The 21628-nt window shown below is 44.7% G+C and overlaps 1 protein-coding gene across 6 annotated transcripts in view; it reads left to right on the top strand.

Annotated features, from left to right (window-relative positions):
* Positions 1 to 21628, top strand: part of LOC110486860 (TOM1-like protein 2) — a 47119-nt gene that overhangs the window by 154 nt on the left and 25337 nt on the right. For 4 of the 6 annotated variants that reach the window (XM_036941600.2, XM_036941597.2, XM_036941595.2 and 1 more), the window contains exons 1-3: positions 675 to 795; positions 16532 to 16616; positions 20725 to 20803. In XM_036941600.2, coding sequence (XP_036797495.1) covers positions 744 to 795; positions 16532 to 16616; positions 20725 to 20803 — 216 coding nt within the window. In that variant the 5' untranslated portion in view covers positions 675 to 743. Of the gene's footprint in view, positions 1 to 674; positions 796 to 16531; positions 16617 to 20724; positions 20804 to 21628 lie in introns of those variants that run through there. The other 2 variants (XM_036941599.2, XM_090197177.1) reach the window with 1 other exon arrangement.

Raw genomic sequence — 21628 nt, 5'->3', positions numbered from 1 at the left:
CTTAAATTACAATTATTAGAATCAAGGGAATCATTAATGTTTATCTCTTCTAGCCAGGATCAGCGCTGTATTGGTCAGGATTTCCTGAAATATGCCATGTAACCCAGAGTTTATCTAGCTAGTTTATCCCATCGAGTGCAGTATGTTAGAAATTATCGGGATATTCAGAATCAAGTCAATCAAACAACAACAATAGTTTGATAGTACAGATTGTAGGGAAAGGTTTAAAGTAATTTCCCCAAACAACAATACTTTATTGTTAATATTAATATATATATATATATATATATATATATATATATATATATATATATATATATATATATATATATATATATATTTTTTTTAAATGTAACCTTTATTTAACTTGGCAAGTAAGTTAAGAACACATTATTATGTACAATAACGGCCTACACCGGCCAAACCCGGACGACGCTGGGCCAATTGTGCGCTGCCCTATGGGACTCCCAATCACTGCAGGTTGTGATACATAACATGAACAGTAACGTTAACATCGATCACATCCAGCAAAGGCTTGGATCTTGTGCATAGATAGCTATCTTTAGTGTTGGTGGTGAACATACCCTGGATAGCTGCTAATTTTGATCGACAATAAATCCAGCCATACAGATTGATATCTCAGTTTTATCTTCCAATGTGGTTGCTCAGTGGGAGGGACTTGCAGAAAATGCGCCTCTCTTCCAGCTTCTGTCATTCTGTGGGTATTGTTTGTTGTCATAAAGATGGAGTTCTTACTGGGCAATCCGTACAGCACTCCTGTGGGCCAGTGCTTAGGTAAGTTACCAGCTATAGATACTGTTTAATCAGGTCTTATAAAGCCATAATGTAAGGTTTGAATGGTGACTTACATGTGTTATTGTACGGCATTCAGAAGCACCAGTAGCGAGCTAAGCTAGCTAGCTGTAGCATCATCGACCAGCTACAGTAACCTTATAAATATCGGTTCGCGGCTAGCCCATGCAAACGTTAGCTAAGCTAATTGGAATCAGGGTGGCACATTTGCTGGAAAGTACAAATTTGCTCCAAATGAAGCGAAATTATTTCACGAGGGAGTTTTGTACTGGATTCTCCTTTGTTTTGAAATGCAATGATACAACAGCCGGGGAACAGTTTTTCAATTGAAATTGTTTATCAATTACGATGTGCGGTCTCATTTGCCAAATAGTGTTTTTATGACACTGACTAGTGCTTTTAAAGTAATTAATGAATTCACATTCGAACAGTTGGTCTGTATTCTTTAAGTCCGTACAGGCATGACATTGATAATGGAAGGGGATAAACGGGAAGATACGTCATTTGACATTTGACTATGCTGAAAAATGCAGACAAATCACAATGAGCTTTCTCACAAATACTGATGACACATTAGCAAAACACCCTTCAAAGATGATTCATTGCAGCTTCACTTCTATTACGAGAAGATAGACTTGCATTGTCAACCACGGGTGGCTATGTTGCCAGCCTTTCAGTGACTAGCTGACCTAGATTTTTATTTAACTTTTTATTTATTTATTTAACTAGGAGGGCAAGTCAGTTAAGAACAAATTCTTATTTACAATGACGGCCTACCCGGGGAACAGTGGGTTAACTGAACTGCCTTGTTCAGGGGCAGAACAACAGATTTTTACCTTGTCAGTTCGGGATTCGATCCAGCAACCTTTCGGTTACTGGCCCAACGTTCTAACCACTAGGCTACCAGCCGCCACTAAACCGTGCCCAGTTTTTTTCCATGGGCTCCGTTGTTAGGGTGGTAGTTCGGTCAGTTGGGATTGTAATGAATGGTGATGAGGAAGCTAGTCGACATCCCCCTGTAGCTTCCCTCAAAGTTCCTCCTTCCCCTCAATGCCCTCCCTCCTGCAGTTCCTAAAGACATAGCTTTTTTCCGGGCAGTTTCCTGCACTGTCATTGGGACGATGAGCTTCAACAGTGTTTATTTGGACTGAAATATTGACTTGAATATTGAAGTGTTTATGGGCATTAAAGGCATAAGAAAATAAACATGTTAGAAGCTCTTCTGTGTTCCTGATTAGCCCAATACCTAATGGAAATGGCATTTTGTGTAGCCTAACCTGTTACTACCTTCAGGCTTTTATTTTCCACCCTGTCTGTATGGTTTATTGTAGCTCAGTAAGCCACACATAATGCCCTGGACCAGAGCTAGGTTCATACTGAGGCCTTGTACAGTAGGGCATGCAAAATTATATGGATAGGGAATGCCTGATTTGATAGGCTTGGTCCACTGTGTAGTGTGCATAGATCTTCTATCTACTGTACTAATAACCATGACAGTTAGCTTTACGAACAGCTTTAAGGCTTTTATAATCACAGTCATAATATTTTGAAGCTCAGTTAGCCTAGTTTGTTTACCCCTGCAACAGGTGTAACTGGCTCAGTCTGTGGACATTTCTCCAGGCCCTGCTCCTGGGCCTGTGATTTGGGAGATAACAGAAGGAAAATAACGGAGTGATCCCTGCGGTTGGGATTGGTCTAGATGTGGTAAAGCAGGAATCATTTTTCACTTCTAGGTGAGGGGGGTCTAGGCTATTTGACAACTTCTATAGCACCTCCATATTATAAGTTAAATAAAACATTTCAAAATAGCGTTGTTATTGGCTTGCTTCTTTTGAGGGCTGTTTAACAAGTGTGGACTTCTAAGTTCTGTGGCTATATACTCAGCCGTGTGTTTTATCACTGGTGATCATTTCCATAAGCATCATTGTCTCTTATATAGTTGCCTGGGAGTTTCTGACGACCAGAAGGGCCCAACATTGGCTATTACTCATATATAAAGCACTTCTCCAGAAACGCCCATACTACCTCATTTCTAAATTGGAAATCTAGTAACTACAAGACTCAGTCTCTAGACTGGTTGGTCCTAGAGGATCCGCGGGTTCCCTCTGAGTTAGGGAAGACTGCTTTCAGTTACTATGGCCCTCTGTCCTGGAATGACCTACAGGTCACTCTGAAACTTGATTATTTGGTCCCAAATTCTGAATTTTGGGCTCTTGTTTTTATCGATTGTATATATTATTTACTACTGCCCTTTTTAGTGTATTGTAATTCATTTGAAATGTGGTAACTGTAATTTGGTTGAATGGTTTCTCACATTGCTTAAGCTGTTGTTCTCAGGGCACCAATGGAAATGAGACCCTGGTCTCAATGGGTTCCCCAGATTAAATAAAGGTTAATAATATAAAATAAAAGGTAATACAATGGACTGTTGCCAACCCCAGGTTGTGCAGACTCTGTGATAAAGTGTAGCCTGGCCAGAAGGAGAGTGTGGCTGGGCTGAGATAAGATGTGGTTGTGATGATTGGATGGGACTGGGCTGAGGCTAGGTAGGACTCTACTGGGCCTATGTACCCTCAGGCAGGGACTGTGTCCTTCATTGATAGAGTCACTGATTATCTAACAGCACATTTACATCCACAGCAAAACTATTGGATTGGCGATTGCACGAACAATGGAACATGGCAGAATACTAACCAGGGCTCAATGGATAGAATAGTTAGGCTATACATGTTTTATAAAGACATTAGCTACAACTATATCAATATCTATATGTTTTAAAGGTTTTTGTGCAGTATTCTTACAGCTCAAGGCCGTTGCTACAACCATAATTATTCTATGTTATGAAGATCCTAGTACTGTACAGGGCATACGATTCACTTTCTGGTCCACCAGCCACTGTGGCAGGTAGATTTAAACAATAAGGCCCGAGGGGGTGTGGTATATGGCCAATATACCACGGATAAGGAATGTTCTTTTGCATGACGCAACGTGGAGTGCCTGGATACAGCCCTTGCCCTTATTGGCAATATACCACAAACACCCGAGGTACCTTATTGCTATTATAAACTGGTTACCAATGTAATTAGAGCAGTAAAAATACATGTTTTGGCATACCCGTGGTATATGGTCTGATATCCCAAGGCTTTCAGCCAATCACGGCTTTCAGCCAAACAGCATTCAGTGCTCGAACCACCCAGTTTCTACCAGCCACTCAGATTTTTTCCCCTGCTAAAATTATACCAACAAAACACAAAAAAACAGATGAGCATGCTTTAATGTTTCTGAAACAATACTTGTATTATTAGTAAGAAATAATGTGTTAAATTGTTTAATTTCATTTTTGTGACCTGCGTCATTAAACCAAACTATCACAGATGAGACAAACATTTTCACCTGCCCATTTAAGGGTGGGAGGTTACCGTGGTAGCTCGACTCCAGTCATGTTTGAGCCTGTGATTGAGTCTGACTAGTAGAGGTGTTGTTTTCTCTTCCCTTGCAATTGAAACTCAAACATAGAAAAACAACCTAGCCTGTGAACAACACAATGTAAATGGACAAGTCTCACTTCAGTAGACTTTCAGTTCAAGTAAATTAGACCAATATTTATGCCTGTGCGCAGCGCTTATAAAAATTAACTTCTAAAAATGTACCTTTCGCTCAACTCTTCGCATGCACCCAGGGTTCCAGCGTAAGATGGAATAGGCTATATAGGATTCGTAGTTCATAGACTTAATTTACCAGCTATGAAACAAAACGGCAAAATACTTTGAAAAAAGCTACTGGAGCATTTATTTTACTATAAATGTGATCGAACTTGACTTTTTATTCACATGCGAGTGAAATGCTTGCACTGTGGAGCCCTGACAACCCGCCAACGTGGCTGGTGAAATAGACATTTTACCCACCAATGACAAAATCTACCCGCAGGTGTTAATTTTAGGCCCTGGTACTGTATCCTTACTGCTCAAGGCCCTAGCTACAACCATAACTATCCTATGTTATAAAGGTCTTCAGTACTGTATCCTTACTGCTCAAGGCCCTAGCTACAACCATAACTATCCTATGTTATAAAGGTCTTCAGTACTGTATCCTTACTGCTCAAGGCCTTAGCTACAACCATAACTATCCTATGTTATAAAGGTCTTCAGTACTGTATCCTTACTGCTCAAGGCCTTAGCTACAACCATAACTATCCTATGTTATAAAGGTCTTCAGTACTGTATCCTTACTGCTCAAGGCCCTAGCTACAACCATAACTATCCTATGTTATAAAGGTCTTCAGTACTGTATCCTTACTGCTCAAGGCCCTAGCTACAACCATAACTGGTACTCTACTTCCGGCGCCGACAGAGATGGCCGCCTCGCTTCGCGTTCCTAGGAAACTATGCAGTTTTTTGTTTTTTTACGTGTTATTTCTTACATTAGTACCCCAGGTCATCTTAGGTTTCATTACATACAGTCGAGAAGAACTACTGAATATAAGATCAGCATCAACTCACCATCAGTACGACCAAGAATATGTTTTTCGCGACGCGGATCCTGTGTTCTGCCTTACAAACAGGACAACGGAGTGGATCCTATGCAGCGACCCAAAAAAACGACTCCGAAAGAGAGGGAAACGAGGCGGTCTTCTGGTCAGACTCCGGAGACGGGCACAGCGCGCACCACTCCCTAGCATTCTTCTTGCCAATGTCCAGTCTCTTGACAACAAGGTTGATGAAATCCGAGCAAGGGTAGCATTCCAGAGGGACATCAGAGACTGTAACGTTCTTTGCTTCACGGAAACGTGGCTTACTGGAGAGACGCTATCCGAAGCGGTGCAGCCAACAGGTTTCTCCACGCATCGCGCAGACAGGAAAAAACATCTTTCTGGTAAAAAGAGGGGCGGGGGCGTATGCCTTATGACTAACGTGACATGGTGCGATGAAAGAAACATACAGGAACTCAAATCCTTCTGTTCACCTGATTTAGAATTCCTCACAATCAAATGTAGACCGCATTATCTACCAAGAGAATTCTCTTCGATTATAATCACAGCCGTATATATCCCCCCCCAAGCAGACACATCGATGGCTCTGAACGAACTTTATTTAACTCTCTGCAAACTGGAAACAATTTATCCGGAGGCTGCATTCATTGTAGCTGGGGATTTTAACAAGGCTAATCTGAAAACAAGACTCCCCAAATTTGATCAGCATATCGATTGCGCAACCAGGGGAGGAAAGACCTTGGACCATTGTTACTCTAACTTCCGCGACGCATATAAGGCCCTGCCCCGCCCCCCTTTCGGAAAAGCTGACCACGACTCCATTTTGTTGATCCCTGCCTACAGACAGAAACTAAAACAAGAGGCTCCCACGCTGAGGTCTGTCCAACGCTGGTCCGACCAAGCTGACTCCACACTCCAAGACTGCTTCCATCACGTGGACTGGGAGATGTTTCGTATTGCGTCAGATAACAACATTGACGAATACGCTGATTCGGTGTGCGAGTTCATTAGAACGTGCGTTGAAGATGTCGTTCCCATAGCAACGATTAAAACATTCCCTAACCAGAAACCGTGGATTGATGGCAGCATTCGTGTGAAACTGAAAGCGCGAACCACTGCTTTTAATCAGGGCAAGGTGTCTGGTAACATGACCGAATACAAACAGTGCAGCTATTCCCTCCGCAAGGCTATCAAACAAGCTAAGCGCCAGTACAGAGACAAAGTAGAATCTCAATTCAACGGCTCAGACACAAGAGGCATGTGGCAGGGTCTACAGTCAATTACGGACTACAGGAAGAAACCCAGCCCAGTCACGGACCAGGATGTCTTGCTCCCAGGCAGACTAAATAACTTTTTTTGCCCGCTTTGAGGACAATACAGTGCCACTGACACGGCCTGCAACGAAAACATGCGGTCTCTCCTTCACTGCAGCCGAGGTGAGTAAGACATTTAAACGTGTTAACCCTCGCAAGGCTGCAGGCCCAGATGGCATCCCCAGCCGCGCCCTCAGAGCATGCGCAGACCAGCTGGCCGGTGTGTTTACGGACATATTCAATCAATCCCTATACCAGTCTGCTGTTCCCACATGCTTCAAGAGGGCCACCATTGTTCCTGTTCCCAAGAAAGCTAAGGTAACTGAGCTAAATGACTACCGCCCCGTAGCACTCACATCCGTCATCATGAAGTGCTTTGAGAGACTAGTCAAGGACCATATCACCTCCACCCTACCTGACACCCTAGACCCACTCCAATTTGCTTACCGCCCAAATAGGTCCACAGACGATGCAATCTCAACCACACTGCACACTGCCCTAACCCATCTGGACAAGAGGAATACCTATGTGAGAATGCTGTTCATCGACTACAGCTCGGCATTCAACACCATAGTACCCTCCAAGCTCGTCATCAAGCTCGAGACCCTGGGTCTCGACCCCGCCCTGTGCAACTGGGTACTGGACTTCCTGACGGGCCGCCCCCAGGTGGTGAGGGTAGGCAACAACATCTCCTCCCCGCTGATCCTCAACACTGGGGCCCCACAAGGTTGCGTTCTGAGCCCTCTCCTGTACTCCCTGTTCACCCACGACTGCGTGGCCACGCACGCCTCCAACTCAATCATCAAGTTTGCGGACGACACAACAGTGGTAGGCTTGATTACCAACAACGATGAGACGGCCTACAGGGAGGAGGTGAGGGCCCTCGGAGTGTGGTGTCAGGAAAACAACCTCACACTCAACGTCAACAAAACTAAGGAGATGATTGTGGACTTCAGGAAACAGCAGAGGGAACACCCCCCTATCCACATCGATGGAACAGTAGTGGAGAGGGTAGCAAGTTTTAAGTTCCTCGGCATACACATCACAGACAAACTGAATTGGTCCACTCACACAGACAGCATCGTGAAGAAGGCGCAGCAGCGCCTCTTCAACCTCAGGAGGCTGAAGAAATTCGGCTTGTCACCAAAAGCACTCACAAACTTCTACAGATGCACAATCGAGAGCATCCTGGCGGGCTGTATCACCGCCTGGTATGGCAACTGCACCGCCCTCAACCGTAAGGCTCTCCAGAGGGTAGTGAGGTCTGCACAACGCATCACCGGGGGCAAACTACCTGCCCTCCAGGACACCTACACCACCCGATGTCACAGGAAGGCCATAAAGATCATCAAGGACATCAACCACCCGAGCCACTGCCTGTTCACCCCGCTATCATCCAGAAGGCGAGGTCAGTACAGGTGCATCAAAGCTGGGACCGAGAGACTGAAAAACAGCTTCTATCTCAAGGCCATCAGACTGTTAAACAGCCACCACTAACACTGAGTGGCTGCTGCCAACACACTGACACTGACTCAACTCCAGCCACTTTAATAATGGGAATTGATGGGAAATGATGTAAATATATCACTAGCCACTTTAAACAATGCTACCTTATATAAATGTTACTTACCCTACATTATTCATCTCATATGCATACGTATATACTGTACTCTATATCATCGACGGTATCCTTATGTAATACATGTATCACTAGCCACTTTATACTATACTATGCCACTTTGTTTACATACTCATCTCATTTGTACATACTGTACCCGATACCATCTACTGTATCTTGCCTATACTGCTCTGTACCATCACTCATTCATATATCCTTATGTACATATTCTTTATCCCCTTACACTGTGTACAAGACAGTAGTTTTGGAATTGTTAGTTAGATTACTTGTTATTACTGCATTGTCGGAACTAGAAGCACAAGCATTTCGCTACACTCGCATTAACATCTGCTAACCATGTGTATGTGACAAATAAAATTTGATTTGATTTGATTTGAACTATCCTATGTTATAAAGGTCTTCAGTATTGTATCCTTACTGCTCAAGGCCTTAGCTACAACCATAACTATCCTATGTTATAAAGGTCTTCAGTACTGTATCCTTACTGCTCAAGGCCCTAGCTACAACCATAACTATCCTATGTTATAAAGGTCTTCAGTACTGTATCCTTACTGCTCAGTTGAGATCATGTATAGCCTAACAAACTAGACAGCAGACAAGGTGAGCTGTCCTCTCTGCATTGTCGCTGAGAGAATCTCCTAGGATGTCACCCAGGCAGATTGCACAGTTTCCCATGCATTCAGTCCAGTTTCTCATGGTTAGGCCTTTTTCCGAAGATGAGATATTGATGTCTGAAGCTGATAATGGCCACAGTTTATTAGCCCCTAGTCATGCATCTGTGTGAAATCAGAATGGGAACATATCATGGGTATACTCTGGAGGAAGGAAGTTAGCCTGGTTCCAGATATATTTGTGCTGCCTTATCAACTCCATTGGTCATCATGGTCACAATCTGGGACCAGGTTAGAAGGAAGTTGGTCTGAGGAGGTGCAGAAGAAGGGTCTTTCATTGCTGTGAGTGTAGCCTACAGGCCAGGGTGTGTCCCCCTGCCCACTGCCCTGCTTCCCCAGCCAGCTTGGTGCCAAGTCATCCTAGATGGCCACCGCTGAACACCACCACACCAGCTAGGCTAAGTCCCTACTACCATCATCATCATTGTCAGCTCTGAGAGCGGTCTGCTCAGGTCACTACACACTGTGCCCAGCGAGCAGGAGAGTGGATCTTTAATTTCTTTAGGAGCTACTAGCTTTAAATCATCTGCCCCAGTGTGTTATCTCTCTGGTTGAGTGCTCACTGTACTGTGCTGTCCATAAAGGCATTCTGTCTGTCCGTGTGGATACAGTGCTGGTGGTGAGAGTGGTACCCAACACCACAGTACAGCAGCAGCAAGACAGGGGAAAGGGATCAGGTTCACTTCCCACAGAGGAAATGGGAGAGCACTCAGAGACAGGGCAACAGAACAGGCAGCAACCCTACTGATGAGGTTTGCATTGTGAATCTTAATTGTCCTTTCTCATTACCTTAAGTGGCCTGACAGGCAGGGGGTGGACAGGATGAGAGAGAGAGAGAGGCATGGTGGATGGTGTGTGTGTGTGTGTTAGCAAGTGTGTGTTTATGTTTGCAGTGTGTGTGCGTATTTGTGTGGATGGTGTGTTTGTTTGTGGTGGGTGGATTGTGTGTGTGTGGCTTGAGGTTTGATACTAGTGTAACTACTCTGTCTCAGAGTACAGTTGACCTAGATGCTGACTCCATCTCCTTCCTTTTAGCTGCTAAAGAGACAGAGACCATCATAGAGGGAAAGCAGCTACACATCCTGGAGGAAACAGAACAATCTGCCTGCCATCTCCATTAGTGGAAGGGTTAGTGTAGCTAGCAGGCCCATGGATTTGTCCCTAATGGGTTGGAGCACTCTCTGGTAATAAGCCCTCTATGACGAGATGTTGAAAAGAAGACTATAAGACAGAGGAATAGTTTGGTAACCATGGATACATGTTTGGGTCATATAATGAGCCAATTTCAAATGTTTATCTCAGAGCTATGCATTAGTGGATTGAGGAATAGGGAGGGGGAGAGGGAGGAAGACAGACAAAGGGGGGGAGAGAAAAGATAGTGGGATTGAGGAAGAGGGTATAGAGCGAGAGAACAGACAGGGAGCGAAGAGGGATCTGAAATGGAGATTTGTGGAGTTGGCAGTGGATGGCACAGCCTTCCGCCTGTGTGGCCACGTGACTGGTTGTACTGGTTTCACTCCATGGCACTGGGAGTGGGGGTGGAGCCTGGGTTGAACTTGCACCCAATCAGTCTCTCTTCTATTTTCAAAGCTCTGGCTGTAATGGCTGTCTTGTTCTGCGAATAGAGGCCTCAAAAAGGATGACTCTGTATAGGGCTGTTAGGGTGACCATATTACCGCCACACCGGTGGTCACGAGTCATGAGGGCAGTCAAATTCCACATGACCGTTTAGTCATGGTAATTAGCCTACTCCAAGCACTGATGCTGCTGATGGTCATTAGTAGCCTACCAAACTTGCTAACTGCCTGGTACTCAGCACTCTATTGTCCCTCTAATCACTCTGACATCAATGCAAATTGAATGGAAAATCTAATCAAACATTTCATGTGAGCTCATGTTGCTCAACATTTCTGTAGGCTATTGTGTGAGAAAAGAGATTTGATGGCCTCTATTAAAAAGAGGAGGATCCCATCCCATTTTCCACCATATTTTGCAAATAAATTCATAAAAAATCCAACAATGTGATTTTTCTGGATTTTTTTTCTAATTTTGTCTGTCATAGTTGAAGTGTACCTATGATGAAAATTACAGGCCTCATCTTTTTAAGTGGGAGAACAATTGGTGGCTGACTAAATACTTTTTTGCCCCACTGTACATATGAGATGAGTAATGTAGGGTATGTAAACATTATATTAAGTAGCATTGTTTAAAGTGGCTAGTGATATATTTTACGTCAATTTCCATCAATTCCCATTATTAAAGTGGCTAGAGTTGAGTCAGTGTGTTGGCAGCAGCCACTCAATGTTAGTGGTGGCTGTTTAACAGTCTGATGGCCTTGAAATAGATAGAAGCTGTTTTTCAGTCTCTCGGTCCCTGCTTTGATGCACCTGTACTGACCTCGCCTTCTGGATGATAGCGGGGTGAACAGGCAGTGGCTCGGGTGGTTGTTGTCCTTGATGATCTTTATGGCCTTCCTGGGTGGTGTAGGTGTCCTGGAGGGCAGGTAGTTTGCCCCCGGTGATGCGTTGTGCAGACCTCGCTACCCTCTGGAGAGCCTTACGGTTGTGGGCGGAGCAGTTGCCGTACCCGGCGGTGATACAGCCCGGCAGGATGCTCTCGATTGTGCATCTGTAGAAGTTTGTGAGTGCTTTTGGTGACAAGCCGTATTTCTTCAGCCTCCTGAGGTTGAAGAGGCGCTGCTGCGCCTTCTTCACGACGCTGTCTGTGTGGGTGGACCAATTCAGTTTGTCTGTGATGTGTACGCCGAGGAACTTAAAACTTACTACCCTCTCCACTACTGTCCCATCGATGTTGATAGGGGGGTGCTCCCTCTGCTGTTTCCTGAAGTCCACAATCATCTCCTTTGTTTTGTTGACATTGAGTGTGAGGTTATTTTCCTGACAACACTCTCCGAGGGCCCTCACCTCCTCCCTGTAGGCCGTCTCATCGTTGTTGGTAATCAAGCCTACCACTGTAGTGTCGTCCCTAAACTTGCTGATTGAGTTGGAGGCGTGCATGACCACGCAGTCGTGGGTGAACAGGGAGTACAGGAGAGGGCTCAGAACGCACCCTTGTGGGGCCCCAGTGTTGAGGATCAGCGGGGTGGAGATGTTACCTACCCTCACCACCTGGGAGCGGCCCGTCAGGAAGTCCAGTACCCAGTTTCACAGGGCGGGGTCGAGACCCAGGGTCTCGAGCTTGATGACGAGTTTGGAGGGTACTATGGTGTTAAATGCTGAGCTGTAGTCAATGAACATCATTCTCACATAGGTACAGCATTCTCACATTCCTCTTGTCCAGATGGGTTAGGGCAGTGTGCAGTGTGGTTGAGATTGCATCGTCTGTGGAACTGTTTGGGCGGTAAGTAAATTGGAGTGGGTCTGGGCGGTAAGCAAATTGGAGTGGGTCTAGGGTGTAAGGTAGGGTGGAGGTGATATGGTCCTTGACTAGTCTCTCAAAGCACTTCATGATGACGGAAGTGAGTGGTACGGGGCGGTAGTTGTTTAGCTCAGTTACGTTAGCTTTCTGGGGAACAGGAACAATGGTGGCCCTCTTGAAGCATGTGGGTACAGCAGACTGGGATAAGGATTGATTGAATATGTCCGTAAACACACCAGCCAGCTGGTCTGCGCATGCTCTGAGGACGCGGCTGGGGATGCCGTCTGGGCCTGCAGCCTTGCGAGGGTTAACACTTTTAAATGTTTTACTCACAATCTGTATGTGTTTTAATTTTTTAGAAGAAGGTGATTTGTAGCCCTAATAATCCATTATTGCACCATATTAGACTCTTAATTGATCACATATTCGTTCTATTCCAGGGCACAGCGGAGGAGCTTAATCGATTCCACTCCTCCATCAATACAACAGTGAACATTCGAAATTCACTGCCTGTGAAATACGTCTTCTTGACATTTTAAGGTAGAGGGATGGGGAGGTGGTTAGTACGGATCTATACAGGAAGCCGATTGACAGAAATTCCCTATTACGCGGAGACAGCTTCCACCCTACACCCCTAAAATATAACCTCCCCATTAGCCAATGCAGTCGCATACGTAGGATTTGTAGTACACGGAGTGACTAGGTCAAACAAACCGCCCATCTGGATGAGCGTTTCAGACGGCGGGGTTACCCAGAGGAATGGCTGCAGGACGCAAGGGAACGTTATAAAAATATGACCCAGGATGACAGCCTCACGTCCAAACCTCCCCGCTCTCCTGACCAATGCATTTAATGCTTCCTTCAGTACTCCCCACTTGGTAAACAGTTCAACCACATTATTAAAAAACATTGGCACATCTTGAGCACTGATCCACAACAGGAAAAGACGTTTAAAGAACCCCCGCGGGTCGGTCTTCAGACACGCCCCCCCAACATCAGTCACATGGTGGTGAGGTCTGATCTTCCACCAGTGCCACGCAGTACCTTTCTAGACAGTGTGCCGGACGGTAACTATAGACGTGGCGGATGCACCAAATGTAACTTCACGAACAAATGCACAATGTTCAGTCACCCTATTACGTGCAAGGCCATTAAGATTAAGGACATCATTACATGTTCCACAAAACATGTGATATACCTGATCAAATGTATTTGTGGTCTATGTAGGAAAAAACACAAGGAGCTCTGAAACAAGGATAGCAGAACACAGGAGTAATATCAGGGCCCTTGACCAGAGAAACCCTGTGGCTGCTCATGTCATGGAGGCTCGTCACAACGTCAGCTCTTTGAGTCACATTGGTATGGAACATGTTAAGACTCCTAGGAGGGGCGGAGATACTGATCATCTATTACTGAGAAGAGGATTTAATTGGATTCACCTTGTGTGCACCGTGTCTCCTAGAGGTCTGAACCAAGAGTTTGGTATCAGACCATTGCTTACCTGAATATGTTCCCTTACTTTGATTTGTCTGGCCTTCCAGGTTACTCACTTGGTCATTTTTTAAATGTATATTATTTTGTGGAACCATTACATGTACTCATTTAATTATTAGAGATACACATGTGTTTTGCATCCACCTACATGTACTAATTTAATTATTAGAGATACACATGTGTTTTGCATCCACCTACATGTACTCATTTAATTATTAGAGATACACATGTGTTTTGCATCCACCTACATGTACTCATTTAATTATTAGAGATACACATGTGTTTTGCATCCACCATGCGTCGTGTCCACTGGTCATGTGAGGTGAAATGTGTATATTTTGGGATGTGAACACTGTTTGACCTGCTGGAGATTGGTTTCAGATTAAAGCGGTGAATTGGGAGCTTTAAAGGTGTGCAGGCCTTCTTGTTCTATACTAGAATCCTTTATTAGCGCAGCACCTATGTTTTTAAGGTTGTGCATATGACCACAAACTTTTCTATTGACAATATTAGCCTACCACTTGTGAATGATCTATTATCACTTCTCAAATCAAATTTTATTGGTCACAAACACATATTTAGCAGATGTTATTGCGGGTGTAGTGAAATCACTTGTAAAAGATGCCCAACTTGTGTGCAGTAAGGCAAGAAACAGCACATGCCTTTTTTTGTGCAACTTTTTCAAATCATAGTCACACACCTCATGTAGCCTAGCCCATACGCCTATATGTTTTAATAAGGTCAGTATCACACCTCATGTAGCCCAGCCCATACGCCTATATGTTTTAATAAGGTCAGTATCACACCTCATGTAGCCCAGCCCATAGGCCTATATGTTTTAATAAGGTCAGTATCACACCTCATGTAGCCTAGCCCATACGCCTATATGTTTTAATAAGGTCAGTATCACACCTCATGTAGCCCAGCCCATAGGCCTATATGTTTTAATAAGGTCATTATCACACCTCATGTAGCCCAGCCCATAGGCCTATATGTTTTAATAAGGTCAGTATCACACCTCATGTAGCCTAGCCCATAGGCCTATATGTTTTGTTAAGGTTTTTATCACAGCTAAAGTGGCCAAATAACGCCTTAAAATGAAGCACATTCATCCGCTTGAACGGGTGTAGAGCCTAACTGGCAAACATACACAGCGCGTGACCTTCATGTTGTAGGCTATGTGAGGAAGCCAGGAGATGCTAAATGTGTTTGTTAATTAACGGTCAATTACCGTGAGACCGGCAATTATTTGCTTCCCAATCAACTTCGGACAAAATCTCATGACCACAACAGCCCTAACTAGGTCTGGTCCTTTCCTTATCCCTTTCATTTTCGTCTTTCTCCCTCCCTCTTTTCCTCGCTCTCCCTGCTTGTCCGCTTTCCAATCCACTTGAGGAGATTACGTGGGGCGTGCCAGTGGAGATAGCAGTGGTTAAGACTTAACACTTAATGCTCTGCTGTTCACACACTGAGCCTGGGCAGCTAAACACCGTGTCATGCTGTTTACCTTGGCTTCTCATGTTCTGACATGTTGTTAGCAGAATACTGTCTTTGTGTACACAGGAAATACATTATTTTAGTAATATTTAGATTAGAGGCAGTGTGAAAGGAGAGAAACAGACACCAAAAGCATTAGTCCTTCACACAAGGTGGCCTCAGTGGTAGACTGTGTGATCTGGGCATGCCACACTGCTCTGAGCCCCTGGGCTGGAGGTGGAAATGTTCTGAGTGACTGAGCTAACCTAGAGCTAGTCTAGTCATCATGACTAACTTTTAAACATTTTAACTCTTAGCTCTGTATTTTGACTCTAAATACCTATAGCTCTTGCTGGCTCAGTTTCCTTATTTTCTCCCAGCCAAGAACAGGAGTGAGACTAGGTGTGCTTCCCAAATTACACCCCATTCCCTATGTAGTGCACTACTTCTGACCAGGGCTCAAAGGGAATTGTGTTCCATGTGGGACATGCAGTTCTTTAATCCTGTTTCATGGAGGGATGAATTCAGCATGGTAATTGGTCGACACCCGTGGTAGTGGACTTCCAGACGTCAGCTCAATTATGTCATTATAAAACTTCAATGTTACTGTGTTGAAAAGCCAATAGCCCAAATCCTGTCATGTTTCCCTCCATTACTTTCCTCTCTAAGACAATGCAGAGAACACCCATCCTGTTTGAATAGGTTCAAATGCATCACACACATTGGCTTACTATAGAAACCCTGTTACTGTTATCTCTTTTTACGTGCTTGGTTACACAACTTTTTCTCATGCCCTCAGTAATGTTACATAAGCCATGGAGTTTAGGCTAACTAGTGCGGCTTGTTGAGATAAGGGGACAGGTCACAGCGCAGTCAGACTGAAATATAGCCCAAGGCTTAGTGGACAGTGGGTTGGCAGAGTACTGACTCTAGGTCTGTTATAAAACCTGTTTTACATCTCCCATCTTGTCAATCAATCAATTAGGCCTCATTTATTTTATTTATTTGACATCAGCAGTTGTCACAAGCTGCCCAGCCTAGACCCCACAGAGCAAGAAAAGCAGAAGTGAAAGCACCAGGAAAAACTCCCTAGAAGGAAGAAACCTAGGTAGGAACCAGTCCCAAAGGGGTGGTTCATCCTTTTTGGGCTGTACCGATTATTCCTATGGGAAACTTCCTACTACTTAGTGTCCTCCTTGGTCCAAGGAGCAGGTTTGTTTACTTCCTGTTGTCTTTGACTTCCTGTTGTCTTTTCTAGAGAAGGCCACGGATGGCGGCCTGCAGGCTGAGGACTGGACCCTCAACATGGAGATCTGTGACATCATCAATGAGACGGAGGAAGGGTGAGAAACAGACTACATCAGTACACTTTCACCTGACTGAAAGACTGAAAGACTGACTGACTGACTGACTGGCTGAAAGACGGACTGACTGACTGACTGGCTGAAAGACGGACGGATTGACTGACTGGCTGAAAGACGGACGGACTGACTGAAAGACGGACTGGCTGACTGACTGAAAGGCTGACTGACTGAAATACTGACTGGCTGACTGACTGAAAGATGGACGGACTGACTGACTGAAAGATGGACTTACTGGCTGGCTGAAAGACTGACTGAAAGACGGACTGACTGGCTAAAAGACTGACTAACTGACTGACTGAAAGATGGGCTGGCTGGCTGGCTGAGATTGACTGATTGACTGACTGGCTGAAAGACGGGCTGGCTGGCTGAAAGACGGGCTGGCTGGCTGAAAGACGGGCTGACTGGCTAAAAGACGGGCTGGCTGGCTGAAAGACGGGCTGGCTGGCTGAAAGACGGGCTGGCTGGCTGAAAGACGGGCTGGCTGGCTGAAAGACGGGCTGGCTGGCTGAAAGACGGGCTGGCTGGCTGAAAGACGGGCTCGCTGGCTGCCTTACTGATTGACTGAACAAGTCAATCGCACAAACAAAAACCTCTTAACATACAAATGATGTGCACAAATACAATACAACTTTACAACAGACATTTGTCTTCTGCTCTGCTCTCAAACTCTCTACATGGCACACATCACACATGCAGTTGAGACAAGCACAGGGCCAAGCTGCAGTGCAGATAGAATGGAATGAGAATATCCTTTTTTACTAATTAGTGTTAACTTTTCTTTGAGTTTAATTTGATAAGTTGTTGACTCTCCTGAAATTGATTGAGTTCTGTGACCTTTAGGAAAAACTGGAGGGATTCAAACCTACAATTCTTTCCTCTTCCCCGAATCATTCTTCTGCTTCCCCTTTATCTATCTTTTCTCTCACTCACTCACTCACTCACTCACTCACTCACTCACTCACTCACTCACTCACTCACTCTCACACTCACTCTCACACACACACACACACTCCTCAGGCTTTGGCACAGACACTCAGACTCTCACTCGCAGCCCCAGCCACTCTATTCTGCTTGACTGAACACTGGAGTGTCTTGTGGTTAACAGGTATGACTGCCTACTGGCTAGCTGTCTGAAGTCCTGGGAGAACACTATTTCAGTACAATTCAGGAAAAAAAATGCCCCATGTCTTTTGAGATATATCAGTCCCTTGCCTCCATTACAACTTCCACCTCCTACTTGAAGCGTTGTGTAATTTGAGTGTGAAGGCTACCAAGTAGCAAATTACTATTGGCTTTGTGTATTGTGTTAGTGTAGGAAGTCAGACATGGTGACAACTGAATGGCATGCAGGCAATCCTCTTTAGGTTCAGACAAGGACATAGATGTGGAAGAAATGCCAGCTAGCTGCACTAATGCCACTTATCAGACAGATAAACATAGACTGCCTACCTGAAACTTCTGGAAGTGGAACTTTTGAGATGATGTAACACCCATGCACACCAGTATTCCCTGAGCTCCTCTCTTTCTATAGTCTGTTTGTGTCTGAAGGCCTCAACTCCCTCCCATAGGATCCACTAGTGTCAGTGAGACTACTGCCTGAGCACTACTCCGTTAATGTTTTATACACTGCATACACTCAGCCGTGGCTGTCACAGACAGTGATATACACACTCATCTCTCCTCTGAAACTTCACAGAGCTCCAGAGTTCAGAGAGAGGTTCATGGAAGCTCATTACCTCATCTGTAACAGAGTGCGTTCTCTATTAAGATGATCTTTGAACTTTCTATAGGGCTAACAGACAGGCAGGCAGATATAAACTCAGCAAAAAAAGAAACGTCCCCTTTTCAGGACTCTGTCTTTCAAAGATAATTCGTAAAAATCCAAATAACTTCACAGATCTTCTTTGTAAAGGGTTTAAACACGCTTGTTCAATGAACCATAAACAATTAATGAACACTCACCTGTGGAACGGTCGTTAAGACACTAACAGCTTACAGATGGTAGGCAATTAAGGTCACAGTTATGAAAACTTAGGACACTAAAGAGGCCTTTCTACTGACTGAAAAACACCAAAAGAAAGATGCCCAGGATCCCTGCTCATCTGTGTGAACGTGCCTTAGGCATGCTGCAAGGAGGCATGAGGACTGCAGATGTGGCCAGGGCAATAAATTGCAATGTCCGTACTGTGACAGCGCTACAGGGAGACAGGACCGAGAGCTGATCGTCCTCACAGTGGCAGACCACGTGTAACAACACCTGCACAGGATTGATACATCCGAACAACACACCTGCGGATAGGTACAGGATGGCAACAACAACTGCCCAAGTTACACCAGGAACGCACAATCCCTCCATCAGTGCTCAGACTGTCCTCAATAGGCTGAGAGAGGCTGGACTGAGGGCTTGTAGGCCTGTTGTAAGGCAGGTCCTCACCAGACATCACCGGCAATAACGTTGATCGTCCTACCTGGCACAAACCCACCATCGCTGGACCAGACAGGACTGGTAAAAAGTGCTCTTCACTGACGAGTCACGGTTTTGTCTCACCAGGGGTGATGGTCGGATTCGTGTTTATCGTCGAAGGAATGAGCGTTACACTGAGGCCTGTACTCTGGAGCAGGATCGATTTGGAGGTGGAGGGTCCGTCATGGTCTGGGGCGGTGTGTCACAGCATCCTCAGACTGAGCTTGTTGTCATTGCAGGCAATCTCAACGCTGTGCATTACAGGGAAGACATCCTCCTTCATGTGGTACCCTTCCTGCAGGCTCATCCTGACATGACCCTCCAGCATGACAATGCCACCACGCACAGAACAAGCAGTATGGCTGATTCCTGCTAGACAGGAATGTTAGTGTTCTGCCATGGCCAGCGAAGAGCCCAGAACTCAATCCCATTGAGCACGTCTGGGACCTGTTGGATTGGAGGATTAGGGCTAGGGCCATTCTCCCCCAAAAAGGTCTTGGAACTTGCATGTGCCTTGGTGGAAGAGTGGGGTAACATCTCACAGCAAGAACAGGCAAATATGGTGCAGTCCATGAGGAGGAGGTGAACTGCAGTACACTGCAGCTGGTGGCCACACCAGATACTGACTGTTACTTTTGATTTTGACCCCCCCCCCACTTTGTTCAGGGACACATTATTCCATTTCTGTTAGTCACGTGTTTGTGGAACTTTTTCAGTTTGTCTCAGTTGTTGAATCTTGTTATGTTCATACAAATATTTACATGTTATGTTTGCTGAAAATAAACGCAGTTGATACGAGAGGACGTTTATTTTTTTAAATGCCCAATGCAGCTGATTTTGATCTCAATGTCAAATCATTTATGGGTAAAAATTAAGTACATTACTGTAGTAATAGTTGTTAATTAAAAGGGTAAGAAAGAAAAAAATCTATATCTTTTTTAGCAAAACTATTTCTCAAGCAAGAATTTTGCCAGGATCGTCTGGGAGCTGGTCTGTGAAAGGGCCTAATGGGAGGGGCTTAATGGGAGGGATATGTAACCTCAAAACGATCTGTTATTGGTTTGGAACTCTCTTTGTTATTGGTCTATTATTGTATACTGCTTAGTGATGTCACCAGGCAAGCCAAAACTCCATCCATGCAAAACCTGCTGATTAGAAGGTAAATTATATTTTTAACCAGCAATTATAAGGAAATAACACTGATCACATTATTGCAAACTTTTACAGTGTTAGTTTTAACAGCTGTTGTACAATATGCAAAAAACTGAGTTTTGACTGCACTGAGCCTTTAATGGAGTGTGTGTGTTTAGACTGCCAGGTAGGTAACAATGTGTGGTTATTGCCCCACGGAGGAAAGATATTTACTGCTAGTTGCCGTGTGACGTCCCACTCCTGAGACCTGCGCAGGGCTTCATACAAAATCAACAACACCACGGCTAAGATGGTTTAGGTCAATAAAAACAACGGGTTGAGTTGATAGCATGACCAAAGCCCTATGTTAATCCAAGAATGCCAGGCATACTTTTACTTTACATTTTAAGATTAGCTTCATAGAATGACTTACAGAACGCTAACAGGATATTTGTGTGCTTAACTATGTTTCTATGTGTTGTGTTCCTGCAGGCCTAAAGATGCCATCCGGGCGCTGAAGAAGAGACTGAGTGGGAACAGGAACTACCGGGAGGTGATGCTAGGATTGACGGTGAGACAGGCTCTACTTGGGTTCCCAATGTTGACCCACCTACAGTGGGACAAAAAAGTATTTAGTCAGCCACCAATTGTGCAAGTTCTCCCACTTAAAAAGATGAGATAGGCCTGTAATTTTCATCATAGGTACACTTCAACTATCACAGACAAAATGAGAAAAAATCCAGAAAATCACATTGTAGGATTTTTAATGAATTTATTTGCAAATTATGGTGGAAAATAAGTATTTGGTCACCTACAAACAAGCAAGATTTCTGGCTCTCACAGACCTGTAACTTCTTCTTTAAGAGGCTCCTCTGTCCTCCACTCGTTACCTGTATTAATGGCACCTGTTTGAACTTGTTATCAGTATAAAAGACACCTGTCCACAACCTCAAACAGTCACACTCCAAACTCCACTATGGCCAAGACCAAAGAGCTGTCAAAGGACACCAGAAACAAAATTGTAGACCTGCACCAGGCTGGGAAGACTGAATCTGCAATAGGTAAGCAGCTTGGTTTGAAGAAATCAACTGTGGGAGCAATTATTAGGAAATGGAAGACATACAAGACCACTGATAATCTCCCTTGATCTGGGTCTCCACGCAAGATCTCACCCCGTGGGGTCAAAATGATCACAAGAACGGTGAGCAAAAATCCCAGAACCACACGGGGGACCTAGTGAATGACCTGCAGAGAGCTGGGACCAAAGTAACAAAGCCTACCATCAGTAACACACTACGCCGCCAGGGACTCAAATCCTGCAGTGCCAGACGTGTCCAGGCCCGTCTGAAGTTTGCTAGAGAGCATTTGGATGATCCAGAAGATGATTGGGAGAATG

The sequence above is a fragment of the Oncorhynchus mykiss genome, chromosome 13, assembly GCF_057628025.1.
Source record: "Oncorhynchus mykiss isolate SJ-2025 chromosome 13, ASM5762802v1, whole genome shotgun sequence".
Classification (NCBI taxonomy): Eukaryota; Metazoa; Chordata; class Actinopteri; order Salmoniformes; family Salmonidae; genus Oncorhynchus; species Oncorhynchus mykiss.
Note: the sequence above shows the minus strand (reverse complement) of the source record. Positions and strands in the feature narration are given on the sequence as shown.